At 39.5% G+C, this 14630-nt stretch overlaps 1 protein-coding gene across 1 annotated transcript in view; it reads right to left on the bottom strand.

Annotated features, from left to right (window-relative positions):
* The window catches only part of GABRB1 (gamma-aminobutyric acid type A receptor subunit beta1), a gene marked incomplete at both ends in the record, with an annotated part of 393861 nt that extends 379712 nt beyond the window's left edge, over positions 1-14149 (bottom strand). Inside the window, 3 exons of the mRNA XM_079696490.1 lie at positions 13302-13369; positions 13816-13907; positions 14070-14149. Of these exons, the coding sequence (XP_079552616.1) occupies positions 13302-13369; positions 13816-13907; positions 14070-14149 (240 nt within the window). The remainder of the gene's footprint in view (positions 1-13301; positions 13370-13815; positions 13908-14069) is intronic.
* Positions 14150-14630: the final 481 nt, after the last annotated feature.

The following is a 14630-nucleotide window of genomic DNA, read 5'->3' as shown; positions in this document are numbered from 1 at the left end:
GGCTAAGCCCATGGAAAACCACGTATCACATGTCTTTCACATACCAGGGAGTAGCACAAAATGTGAAATTTAGAGAGGTATGGGGGACCATACACAGATTGAAACTTTAAAGTTTGAGAGGTCTCAGAGTGACACCCAAGAGAAAATAATGAGGAGGAAGGATGTGGGAAACTCTTTCCATTTTTTTCTATCAGATGTCACAGAAGAGTTTCACAATTAGAAGTAGTACTGTGAATTTCAACTGTCTGATGAAAATCCCAGTATTGAACAAAAATATTATCATATTTGATTATGCAAGATGTGAATTCATGTTATTCCTGATGTCCTGGCATTAAAAAGGGAGAAATTCATTACAAGTCTAGGAGATAATAGTAAAATAATAAAAAAATAGCAGCATTTAACACTCATATAGTAACTTACAGTTTATACATCACATGTACAGACTGTATATTTGGCTACGATTTATCTCTTTTGATCCTCATTGCTCCCTGAAATAAGTAGAGCAGAAATTATTACTTCCATTTTACATGGAACTAAGAATCAAAGGCCTTAAGTAAGTCACGAGATTCATACTTGAGAGTATAAATTAGGATACAACATCATCCTGACATTTTAAAGTGATTTAAAATTATTCAAATATAACTCGACAGAAGAAGATTCAAGGGGAATGTACTTAAGGAGAAAACCAAAATTATATACACCAGATGGGGAGTATCTGGACTTAAAAAATTGCCAGTGTGCTTCCCACTAGACACTGATTTTATTTTATTTTTTATTTTTTTAAATTAATTTTTATTGGAGTATAGTTGCTTTACAATGTTGTGTTAGTTTCTACCGTACAGCAAAATGAATCAACTATGCATATACCTATATCCCCTCTTTTTTGGAATTCCTTCCCATTTAGGTCACCACAATGCATTAAGTAGAATTCCCTGTGCTATACAGTATGTTCTCATTAGTTATCTATTTCATACATAGTATCAATAGTGTATATGTGTCAATCCCAATCTCCCAATTCCTCCCACCCCACCCCCTTTCCCCCTTGGTATCCATACATTTGTTCTCTACCAGACACTGATTTTAACTATAAGATTCATCAGGTTATTCAAACTACAAGATGTTATTGCCACCTGGCCCAGTCAGCATGGACACTATGCCTCCAGAGAATGGAGGTGAATTTGCTGATTTCACATTTTGGTCTACAAAATATTGAGTATTGCTGTCAGATCAAGCAAAATGCTTTTCGAGTGCAAAGGATCAGTGTGGACAGCACAAATGCTGTCTCAGCACATCTCAGCCATTGTTTCGAGCTGTTTCATATTGGCTCCTGAAATCAGGAAGTTGCTGATTCTGGGGAAAGTATGAAATAAATCCTCTTTCCTACCTTTCCTCCTTTCCTTTTCTAGTCTTTGTCTCTCTCTCTCTCTTTTTTTTAACTACACAAGATGTATTTATTATTTATTTATTTGTTTCCTTTTTGAGTCTCTGTCTCTTAAGCAAACCTGTTCTCTCATTCAACCATTCATTCACACACTGGTATAAATACAAGAAATAAAGACTAGCATTATTAGTGCCTCTCTCAGGTGTTATTTGCATTTCAGCAGGAATCAAAGCAGAAGATATCAAAATCTGATGATTGCGGGACTTCCCTGGCGGTGTAGTGGTTAAGAAACCACCTGCCAATGCAGGGGAAACTGGTTCGGTCTCTGGTCCGGGAAGATCCCACATGCCGCGGATCAACTAAGCCCGTGCGCCACAACTACGGAGCCTGAGCCCAAGACCCCTCGAGCTGCAACTATTGAGTCCACATGCTGAAACTACTGAAGCCCACACACCTAGAGCCCGTGCTCCACAAGAGAAGCCACCATACCGCAACGGAGAGTAGCGCCCGCTCGCCGCAACTAGAGAAAGCCCGCGCGCAGCAACGAAGACCCAACACAGCCAAAAAAAAAAAAAATCTGATGATGGCATTTCAAGCAGGTAGCTTCTGAAATCACCTTCTGTAGGTGCTCCCTGCCTACAATACTGAAAGGGTCCCACATTTCCACTCAAACCTCCACTCAGTGAGGCTGAATAGTATTGAAAAAGAATAATGACATTTGCTTTGTTTGAGTTTGGGCTCACATATCTCTGCCCATTTTTGCAGAACCAAAAGTGCAAATTCTTTAAAATGTGTGAAAGCTGAATGGTAACTAGGCAAAAACATAATTTACTAAGGTATGTTTATGTCCGATGACCGTGATTTTGAACACAGTAGGGCATATTTCATCTGTAATCTGCCATATGTCATCCTGAAAGTCATTCCCTTCCACAATTGCAGAAAACCAGGTTATAAAATCCCCTTCACACTTCATGACAACACAGCTTGTGGGGGTGTCTCCCAAAATGGGGTTGACATAGATGTAGGAGATAGGCACCAATAACCCACCAAAAACTGGATATGACTTTTCAGTTATATGAGTACCTTCCACTCCAAATTTTTCATCCTGTCCTCGTCCTCCCATTTCCAACTTCAAAACTTCTAAAAATCAGTTCCCGCCACATTTAGCCAAAAGTTTGCAACTGACTAACACTAACCTTCATACTGAATCTTCTTCGTCTCTTCTCACCAGCCTCAACTCCGCAGTCGGTTTGAACCGGGATTTTTGCACTCTAGGTTGTTCCTTCGGGATGTGCTGAATTGTGTGTGTGTGTGTGTGTGTGTATTTGTATGTTGGGAGTGGGGGCAAACAGAGAGGTGGTGATGTCAGTGGAAAGAATCTCCTATCTCCGTTTAATGTGGTAGTTGATTTAACACATTTACTGGTTATGACAAATTACTGTGTGGGTGTGGAAGTTTCAGACAAAAGTTGATGTTTCAAAGCAAACATCCATATTTAGGTAAGGATACAGTTACAGCAGAAATGACTAGATAGATAGATAGATGTAGATAGATATAATAGATATTATATACATATATAGTAAATATATATATTTCTGGATTAGATATATTATTTACTTTATATTTTCAATTTGATTAACTTCCTTGGTTGTCTTTTAAAATCTAACTTACCTCATTCAAAATCACTCCAAATGGCTGAGGCCTTTTCATATGCTTCCCTTTATGTTTGATTTTCCTTCTTTTTAAATGCTATTCACTTTGTAGTCATCACTCCAGGTATTCTTCAGTAATTTCTTAAATGTTTCCAGAAATATTGAAAGTCCAGGTACCAGCATACAGATGACATTTTGAAAAATGAAAATAATTCACTAATTTTTAAAGATGATGAAAGTTATGCGTATATACATATATATGTATATACATATATATGTATATATGTACGTTGATATTTGTCATGAAATGATTTTGTGTCTGTAAAACTGGCTGTGCCATGTGATAAAGTTGTTTCTATGGAAACGGCTCATGATTCATGATCAACATAAAAGAAAATTACATATGAAGGCATAAGGCAGACCTGACAGAGAAACTATTAATTTCTGAATTAGAAAATTTAAATGCCATTATTACTAACACTTTTTATGGCTAGAAAAATTCTTTTATAATCCTAATAAATGTTATTAAGTCCCTATAATATGCTAGGAGTTACATAGAGAGCATAAAGAATATAATCCTAAACTTCCTGTAGCTTACATAGCGCTGGTGGTGAGGGGGTGGAAGGCAAGGTTAATAAAAACCTTATACGAACTGAAAGAAGATCATTATGTTATATTGGGTCTTTTGTCTTTTCAGAGTCTTGATTTGTTTATATGCCCTACACATTCTTCCTCCAGCAGATTCCTTTTCCATGTGGCTACAGCAAAGCTCTATAGAAGAAAGATGACTTCCTGTGGGTGTTGAAGTAGATCTAGATGCATCTGGGTGGGAAAGACATTGCAGGTGGGAGGAGGGAGAAATGATGGCCTCTGACATGAGAAAATGTTCTAGGCACAGGTAGGATTTCAAATAAATGTCATTGACCTGTCTCTATGGAAACCACAAAGAAGATTCCCTTGACTAGAGAATTGTATATCATTGTCTTGAAAATAATAGATCAGAAGAAAAAAACCTCCCTGTGAGTCACAGAGGGTTAGAGTAGGCAGGGACCCTGAGCTTTCAACAAATCTATTCCCCCGCCTTCAGGAAGGATCCCAAATAAACCTTCTCATTCAAACAGGAGTCACTCCTAGCAACTTCCCTGATTAATCCATTCAGCAACCAGAAAGAGACATCTGGCCTCTAACTTTCCTACTGCATCCAGAGGACCTTAACCCATACTCTTTTTCTGCTGTGGTAGGGACTGCTAACAGCTACCTTCTGTTTGAACCTTCTTTTGTTTGAATCTATTTCTCTAGCTGCTTCTCTGCTTTCTTTCCCTAAACTTGATGACACACTCTATGAATATGCCTTTGCTAAAATAGGTATCCACTTTCCAGGAGACCATCTGTGGGGATAGGGCTCTGTTGAAATCTTGTTTAAAATCATCCCCACCAAGCCATTCAAATGTTTCAGCTCTTCTGCAAAGCTCCTGGGGGTCACTTTTGAATTTCCTGGCAGCTAAGCTTCATTTCTGTTGGTCCCACTTGTGCTGTCTATTATACCCCATCTCATTTCATTGCCAAATACACCTTCTACAAGAACTCACACTGCTTTCATGTGATTTCCCATGGAAACACAGTGTTCCAGAAGGACTCCGAATCATTTTAGGGATGTGATGGAGAAGAGAGCAGATGCTGTGTAAGTGGGTTCCACACACATCTTTTTTCCCCATCTATATGGTTTTATAAAAGCAACTGAAACAGTGTACAAAAGTCACTTCTCTGGGTGAATTTGAAAAGTAGGTTCCCAATCTTATCAGGGTCTAGGTCCTCCTAGATAAAGAACAATGTTGCTACAGATTAAAGTTGACTGCACTTCATTCTCTGTCTTTGGTCAGCAACCTTTCTCCATATCTCTAACTGGTTCATTTCAGCCACCACATTTATGCACCCAGGATTTCTCCCTGTAGAACTTGCTTTATATGTGAACAGAACTAGAAGGGTCACCAAGAAATTAGTCTTTTTCAGGATAGGTCCAACCTCCAATATTCTACCGCAGTGTTCCCACAAGTGCCCTGCAACAACATGCTCTGACTTTTTTTTTTTTAATTCTGAAAACATATCTACTTCAACGGTGAACATTGTGGTTGGTGCTTCTTTTCCTGTTTCCTTCCCTGGGCAGATGGTGCCATATGTGCCCATCACTCAATATGGAACCCATAGGGCAACCTAGGCTCACTACCTCTCTAACTTCCAACATCTAACCAGTCATGAAATCCCTCTGATTTGCCTCTGTTTGAATTTCTCGTTTTTCCCCTCTTCTTTTCTATTCTTAAGGCCACTGTTCTCCTTGAGGCATTTATCATCTCTCATCTGGACTCCGAATTACCCTCTAATACTTCTTAACTAGGAATGTTGGCCCCAGTTTTAGCCTTCTCTACTTCATCCTCCACGCAGCTATCAGAATGATCTATCTGAAATGCAAAACGTAGCACCTGTTAAAACCTGTAGCAGGTTTCCTTTATTTCAGGATTAGGATTCATTTCCTTAGCATACACATTCCAGCATCATTTCTTCTTTCTGTCTCTCTGTCTCTGTCTGTGTGTGTGTGTCTTTTTAAAGTGAAAATTTTAAATGTTTAAGATTTTTAAAAAAATCAAACAATTCAAAAGGGCATATTAAGAACAGTAAGTATCCCTCCAAGTCATTCTCCTAGTCCTGGTGCCACTTCCAAGACACAACCACTGTTACTCATTTCTTGTATATTCTTCCAGAAGTGGTCAGCACTATACAAAAAAAAAATGTATGTTTCTAGAGAGGCTTCTTTTTAGACAAGTGAGAACATTCAATAACTCTGTCCTGCATCTTGCTGTTAGCATCCTGTCTTATTTCTTGACAATCTTCCCTGTGCCCTTTAAGTTCTCACAATAGTGAATGACTTATAATTCCCAGAACACTCCATACTGTTTTCAGGCATACCTGCCAATGCTAATGCCCTTCCTTTTGCTTGGAAGTTTCTTCTTCTCATTTGCAGCCTACACATGGGGCTCACTACTATTCCTTTTTAGGAATTAACCTTTCACCATGCCTTAGAAACTGCTCCGCTATGCTCCCATAGGATGCTGGGCATACATGCCTCTATCATAGCCACTACCACATTGTTTTAAATAACCTGGTTTCTGCATTCTCCTCTATGCTGTAAAAATTTGGGCTGGCCAAAAAGTTCGTTCGGGTTCCCCCATATCTTACACAAAAACCCGAACGAACTTTTTGGCCAACCCAATATCTGAAGGTATGAAACATGTCTTAGTCATTTTTCCATCCCTAGCACCCAGTTCAGGACACGATAAAAGACTAAGTGTTCAGTAAGTACATGTTGAACCAAAACATCCCATGATCAAGGTAACTATGGATGTTTCAAAAATCTTTCAAAATGGAAAATAAAATCTTTACTTCAAGAATAGAGATATTAAGTTTTTCTTTTTTTTTTTTTTTGCGGTACGCGGGCCTATCACCTCTGTGACCTCTCCCGTTGCGGAGCACAGGCTCCGGACGCGCAGGCCCAGCGGCCATGGCTCACGGGCCCAGCCGCTCCGCGGCATGTGGGATCCTCCCGGACCGGGACACGAACCCGTGTCCCCTGAATCATCAGGCGGACTCTCAACCACTGCGCCACCAGGGAAGCCCTTAAATATTTTTTTAAGAAAGACAATAAACCCCACAAGGACAGACACCCTATCTGCTTTATTCACTAGAGTGGTTGAATGCTCCTGGGAAAATGCCTTTAATCTTAAATATATAATACGATGACAGTTTTATTGGGGCTGTAAGAGGGAAAACACATTAGGCACTTAATGGAGGTGTAGAAGAAAAAGACTATTAGTGGAAAAACAATGAGGGCTATGAGGATTCTAAGAAGGGGATACTGGGCTCACTAAAGAAAACCCATTTATCTTTCATTCTTCTTATGACCAGCCTTTTTTAATTAAGTTATCACCACTAATAGGAATTAATTTTAAACCGTTTCTTGAGCATTTCTGTCAAGGGCTAAGTAATAGATTGTTACGTGCTACTGACTGTAACTTCCTTCAACAATCATCAGTCAAGAGACTTCATGAAATGCATGATCTTCTGAAAACAGAAGTATTCTAAAATGCAGAAACTCAATCCTGGTATTACAAAATATAGGATTCACTCTGCTTAAAAAGCTCATGGGGAAACTGTATTAACATTTAATCAACAGCAGGCATATACCATTCATCTTCCTACTGTCCTCAAGTGTGATAATGTCATTTGAGTTACTGAAACTCAAATCATTTGGAAATATTTAATACCAGTTCTTTTCTTTTGTAATATTTTACCTTCCCTAATAAGGCAAGATTTGATTCATGTGTGTTTTGAGGGTGCTATCAAGACTTTGGGGGCCTGCCATGACAAAAAGCACCAAACATTTACAGAATTGAAACTAAGTGATGGTCAGAGGAGATGAGCACTGTGGCTTCACCCCTTGCTCCCAGACCACCTGATGGAAAGATTTTAGGTGGATTGGGCAAATCTTTGGGATACCCAGATCTTGGAAAACAAAGGTTTCCTTCTGTTTCACATTAAGGGTTGAAATATTATTAGTTTGGCAATAGTTGAGCAATGTTCCCTGTTTGAATACAATGGACAGTACCAGATGGAAACACTTCAGATATGGTCCTAGCTCCAACGCTTAATACGATATAAACCAGGCATCATTCAAGTCTCATTTTAAAGACCATGGATTCAACATTTCTTGTTGCTGTCTTTGAGAATGTGTTTAGGAAAAAATGGATGATAATGCTATGACCAATTAAAATGGTAATCCAAGGGGCCCCAGATTGCACACAATCATTACTGCAATGTTCCCAGGAGATTACCAGAGTTTGCACTCAGTTGGAATTTAATAAATGCTTGTTGACTGACACATCTAAAAGGAGAACAAAATGGAATAAGATGGAATCTAACAGGAGAATATGATGAAGAGGAAGAATCTTGATTTTAACAGAGTCTAAAATCTTTAATAGCCTAAATTTATATGGTAGATATTTGAACTGGAAAGAGGTTTAGCAATTGCGTCAATTACCTTCATTTTACAGAGGAGAACCCTGAGGCCTGGAGAAGTCAAGTGACTCACTTAAGGTCTCAAAGCTAAATGCCAGGAATATTTTTTTACTTGCCTCATAGATAGGATCCAGACTCTTGCAGGCAGCCTGCCTGGATTCAAATCCTTCTTCTGCCCTTTACTAGATCTATAACTTCTGAGCAAGTTATTTAACCTCTCTCAACATGTTTCTCCCTCTCTCCACCTCAGTTTCTCCATCTGTAATGGGGGATGATAATTCTATAGCCTTAAATGAGCTACTAATATAAAGCATTTGATAGCCATACCTTATACGTAGAATGTATTCAATAAATGCTACTGTTTTCATTGTACTACACATTGTTATACCTAGTCTGGTCACGTAATCCTAAGAACACAGTCTTTCAAATGTGACTGCAAACTTTAAAAAACCTGGATAGGCTTGCTTTGATGTGGCTTAGAGTATAAAAAGATCTTTCTGTTATCTCCAAACAGAAAGGCAAAGGGAAGTTTTTCCTCTCTTAGCTTCTCCTGATGGTACAATATTGTAACCCAGCACCTAAAAGTGAGACCTTGTTGATTACTCATATAAGAGAAAAACGTATTTATATCTTTAACTGCTGATATCTGTTCATGCCTTTAAATGGTACTGACCTATTTGCTCTATTTGCAAAGGAATTCTGTTATAACCTCAGAGAATTTACTGACAGCAGCAAGAGTATGTTTAGGCTCTTTTACAAAGCTATTGCAAGCTCCTAGTGGGGTGAAACCCAGTTTGCAATGTTCTTTATTCTGAAGAAGAAAAGTCTTTGTAAAGCAGCGGGATAGTGTTGTCCAAATTACTGGGCTTGGCAACATTTTCATAGCCATCATTAAAGGCTGGTGGACTCATAAGTATTGACACAGTTAGGAGGACTGCTTATTAGTTTAAGTCAAGCCCTATCAGTCTTATCATCAACTGTTACACTCAATTTTCCCTTCTGAGCACAGCTACCTGTTTAACTACCTGGAAGTTAACTTGAAACTTAATTTGAAACCTTGGAAAAATATCATCCTTAGAGAAATTTGAGAGAAAAAAAGGTTCATTTCTTAATAATGCTAGCTAGCCCTTAGAATAATGTACTACAATCTTGCTTCTCAAAGTGCTGTCCATATAGCAGCAATCGGCATCACCTGGGAGTTGTTAAAAATGTAGGCTATCAGACCCCATCCTAGACCTCAGAATAAAAAACTGCATTTTAACATTTTGAGATCCCAGAGTGATTCAGATACACATTAAAGAATGGGAAACACTGGCTTAGAGAAAGTGGTGACAGGTGGTTATTGTTTGGTGTCATCAAGAGAATGGTAATTAGACATAACTGAAGCATATACCAGAAACCTCTGGAATCAAATATTCAAATAACAGTGGGATTTAACAATAGTGGACATTTCGTAAATAAAATTTCATTTTCTCTTGGGTATTATTTAGAAAATTGGCTCATTTTAGTTTTTATTTTTTGGGGGGTGGGTGTTTTTATTGTTAATTTTAATGCCTATAAGAGCATTCACTATGGCATCCATGTATGCATAAAGGAAGGAAACAATGAATACACAGTAGCTATCCATTCCTGGGAACAGCTTGGGTTGAGACCTACTTTGAGTTAGGACTCAATAGATTTCAAGTTTTCGGGAGGTGGCCACTCAGACCATCACGTCTTTAGATCAGAGACAGAGAGCTCTGTGGCTGGAACTCCTCCTTGATGAGCAGGAGCTGCCTCTTTAATAAGACAGAACGGCTAGTCATTGGAATCTGAAATACAAGGGTTCAACCTTTTGTTTGCAGGTAGTTAATATCTTGTTCCCCCAATCTACTACTCTGAGAGAAGACTTACTTACTATTATCTGTGTTTTATTGGGGGCTACTGTCTCCTTTTGTTCCAACTGCCTCTTATTCCTCTTCAGTCATCCGTGTGTGTGTGTGTGTGTGTGTGTGTGTGTGTGTGTGTGTGTAGGTATACAGCTTGGCAGAAATTATTAAGAGAGAAGGTTTGAGGAATTTAATTTAAAATATATGGAAATCACAGTAGTTTTTTTAAGATGATAGAAGATAATAGTATGTAGTCACTATCATAGGCACAATACATCCCATGATGCCAAAAGAAAAATCCTTCCTAATTTAATGAACAATATTATTGCCTGAAAAGAAAACTCTTGCTCTCAAGTATGGTTTTTTTCCCTGCGTCAGAATTATTCTTCAGCAGTTTTCCATTCACTGCTCAAAACCAACAATTATTGATTATAGAGATTCTATAAAATCTCTCTCTCTCTCTTTCAAATTTGGGAAAAATATTTTAAATCCTGAAGGGCGTGAATCAGAAAATACTTTTGATGTGACATTAGTCTTTAATAAAATAGACAATGTTAGAAACCAATCTGGAATTATATTTCTCTTAGCATAGCATAGGAAAAGAACAAAAATTAACAGAGTCTAGTTTTCAAACCCATTAATGTAATGTACAATTATGCGGTTTTCCCAGCTGTGGAAATGGGTGGATAATAATGGTAATGAATAAAAATATAAAAATGAGCATTGTTTTAGCAATGGATTTTAATTTTAATTTTCTTTAAAACTATTTTTATTATATTTGATGTCCATTTTTATTTGTTTAATTTTGTTGAAAATTTCCTATTAAATAATCTCAGAAGTTACTGCCTATCAGGGTTCTGAAACATGCTTAATATAAAAGCAATAAGTCTTATTTCCCATTGACATTTCAACTTTACTTTATGATCTAAAAATCAAAGCATACCATAGACAGTGCTCTTAACCAGGGCTAACTATCCAGATTTTGCTTATATAGAACTCTCAATCCTAAAATTCCTCTGTTTCCAATTTTTTTGGAGTTATTTCCAATCTATGTATTCCCATGCTTTGTTATAGATAATAGAAGAAAAAATAAACCTTGGGTCTTGTTGGTAGATTTCATTAAAAAGAGAAGCAAGGAAGAATAAGTAAATCAAGGTTTATTATTTTCCTAGGTTCAGTGGTTTCTATTTTCCCATGATGTCTCTAACACTATTGTGGAAAGGTAATGGGTAATTTAGTAGAATATATTTTTTAAAGGTTTATCTGTTGGGTGAATATTTAAAAAAATCAAGTACATATACACACGGTACGGTGAGTAAATAGATTATATTATTCCATCATTAAGAGCTATTTCCAGTGGTACAGCAATTAAATTAATTATTTTTTTTCTGAGCTTCTGTATGAATTCAGTTGAACAACTGATTATACAGAGCTTTTTTGTTATGGTGGTTGTTTTAGTTAAACAGCAACTTCCCTATTCAATTCAGTTTTGGTTTTGCCTTTGGTTTTAAACTGAAAAGTTGTTTGTAAATATAGTCAACAGAATTATACATTTTAAAAGTTCTGAAAAGCATAGTACTCTAAAAGCAGACCACTGGCAAAGGCACTGTTTGCCTTCTGAGTCTTCTGAATCTTCTCCTATTTTATAAATTATCTGTGTGGGTACTTACAAGGTGCCAAAATAAATGACTGAAAAGGAAATTATTATCATCATTTATCTACATGATACAAACAACTTAAACTAATTCATTGCCTAATTTATCCAGTCGCAATGGCATGGATTGGGTATGATTTGTATATGTGCCCATGTTATTACATTCCCCAGTGTTTGTCAATAGTTCATCTTGGGTGCTTTGTGGTAGTGACATGTATGTGACAGAATATTATAAATGAGTCTATTAAAAACCTCTTCCAAGTCCGAGAATATTCATTGTGCATTGATATTTCAAAATTGTTTTTCTAATACAACCATCAGAGATATTAATTTAAAATAATATTTAAAATAAGCTAGTTAAAGCAGGGGAAAGTACAACTTTAAAATACAGCAATTTAATAGTCACACTTTTTATTCTAATCCTACTCAATATATTTTAAATATACGTATTTCTTCCCTGACATACCTTTAAAAAAAAGAAAGAAAAGTTCTTAAGCCTTAGTGTGTTAAAATAAAATGACTCACTAATAATGAAATGAAATAACAATTCAATAGCCTTTACAAATATAGAGTGATAAAACCCCCAAAGGCTTTAGTCTTTAAATTATTCAGGCTGTCTAAATTTCTGCTGCCACAATATTTTTTTTCGCAAGTGGAATAAAAATGGCATTTTGCTCAGGTAGATCTAGCTGTTCCCTGGGTGGTTGGTTCTAGAAAAGCAACAGGCTTTCCCCCCTGCCTTACAAGAAGCAACAGTTGGAAACTCTAACTAGAAAACTTCTACCCCACAGTGGTTGGAAAGCGCCAATAGAGAAAGTGACAGCTATGATTTCAATCCATTTTGCAACAGCTTCAGAAAGGCAGGAGGAAAAATGAAATAAAAGAATGTTAACTCTTGGCAATAAAAAGATTGCGCTATGCTCCCTATGTTACTATCGCCCTCTCCTCCCCCCTCTCTTTTCTACAGTCTCTTTGATCATCAGGCTTTTTCGGCATGCTTGGGTTTATAAGGCAAAGCAAAGCAATAACTCCAACCATTCGGTTTGAACTTAAACTCGCAAGATGCAGCCAGACAAATTCATCAACCCTCACGTGGGAACAATACAAGCCTCTCCCCAGAATCTGGCTTGAGCACTTTGACACCGTTGTCTCAGCCTGTTGCTCCTGCCACTCGGTGTGCTAGAGCCTGGAAAGAGGGAGGGAACACTATGAACCCTCATCTATGTGCTTGGGTGCTTTGTGGCGGGCCGTGGGTGGGTCCGGCTCACCCGCTGCCGGGACCGTGCCTGCGGAGTAGGCGGCCGCGGACCACCGTGCGGGGACCCTCTCGTGCAGGCCGCCCGGTCGCCGGCAGGTGGTGCCCTACGCCTCTCAACACCGCAGGAAACCCAGCGAAAGTACCGCTGACTCCGCCCCACCGGCTCAGCCGGCGCCACAGTCACCTTCCTTCCCCAAATAGTGCGGAGCACGTTTCCTCCGGAACACCGCAGTAGCCCGTGTGTGTGTCGAAAATACAAACCAGGGCCAGCAGGGTGTGTGTGCCAGAGTGGGGAGCGCGCGCGGAGCGGGATCCATGGACCGGGGCGAGGTGACCGCCAACGAAACGCAGAGGGCACGGGGACCGGTCCGTTTCGCATCTGCGTAAGCCCGGCTGCCGGGCCAGTAGCGAGGCCACTCACCATGTTCACTTCGGAGACCATGTCTATGCTGGCGACATCGATCCTCATCCCGACGTCCACGGGGGGCCCTACCGGGGAGGTGGGACACATTATGGGCATAATCTCAGAGTGGCCACAGGCTGGGGAGGGTCGGGGGGCTTCCCTGCGCTTACTACATTCTGAATGGGCTCCGCTACCCCCAGCCCTCCACCCCCTTGCCGGGGACAGCCTGGGAAAACAGGTGTGGGCACACGAGTGATGCAGTGACTATGCAGAGGGTGTGTCGGGCCAGGGGAAGGTCGGCTCTGCCTGGGGTTCATCCACCTGCGACTGGGGCTCCGGCGTGGTGTGTGTGTGTGTGTGTGTGTGTGTGTGTGTGTGTGTGTGGCCAGAGCTTAGGGCGTAAGGCACGCTTACCAAAATGACATGTTTCTTCTTCTTCTTTTTTTTTTTTTTTTTTTTTGACATTTGTCTTTGACAAGAAAGGAGAACTAGATATGGGTTACAGGTTGAAAAAAAAAAGATGAAACATTACCTCCAAAGTCCGGCCGCAAGCGAATGTCATAACCTTTGAGCAACCTATCCACCGTCTCTTTCACGTATGACATGTTGCTGGGCTCATTGGCGCTGAAGGGAAGAAGTAGGGACCGGATTCAGAATGAGCACAAACTGCGAGCAGACATAAAAATAGATAGGCACACCTACCCCCCAAATAACGAGCTACATGATCCAGCAAGCATGTAAAAAGAAAAACACCAAGAAAAAAAACATTCAACAACAGCAGCTCACCTGTGTGCACAACAGACCATGGCAATCATCACAGGGAAAGAGAGAAGCCCCAGACTATCTCGATTTTGTACTGTCCACATTACTAACTCTGATTAAAGAATTGTCTTTTCTGCGAAGATTCAAGGAATGCAACTTAGTCGGCGGCAGGGCAGTAATTCCCGAATGGACCTGCGCATGCGCAGAGGGTGCTCACTACCAAAAGACACCTTGTGCCTTGCAAACAATATTCCTAGTGGAACAGGCAACAGATTTCAATCCCTTTAAAGTTCCTGTTTGTGGTGCTCCGCGTTCTCCGTGTAGTAAAAGATACCCTGCTGTTTCCTTGATCGTGCTTGTGTATACGGATCTTTCTTTGTGCACTGGAGGTTTCTATGTTCATTTCCTTTCTGCCTTCAACCTAATTTTTTAACTCAGTTTCCAGGGATATGGCTTAGGCTGCCTGTGATTGGCATATTTCGTTGACAGTCACGGTGGTCTTAGAACCGGTTATCTCTGTTTGCCTCTGTGTGTGTGTGTGTGTGTGTGTGTGTGTGTGAGAGAGAGAGAGAGAGAGAGAGAGAG

This window comes from Hyperoodon ampullatus, assembly GCF_949752795.1.
Source record: "Hyperoodon ampullatus genome assembly, chromosome: 1".
NCBI lineage: Eukaryota > Metazoa > Chordata > Mammalia > Artiodactyla > Ziphiidae > Hyperoodon > Hyperoodon ampullatus.
The sequence above is the reverse complement of the archived record's forward strand: the minus strand, read 5'-3'. Positions and strand labels throughout refer to the sequence as shown.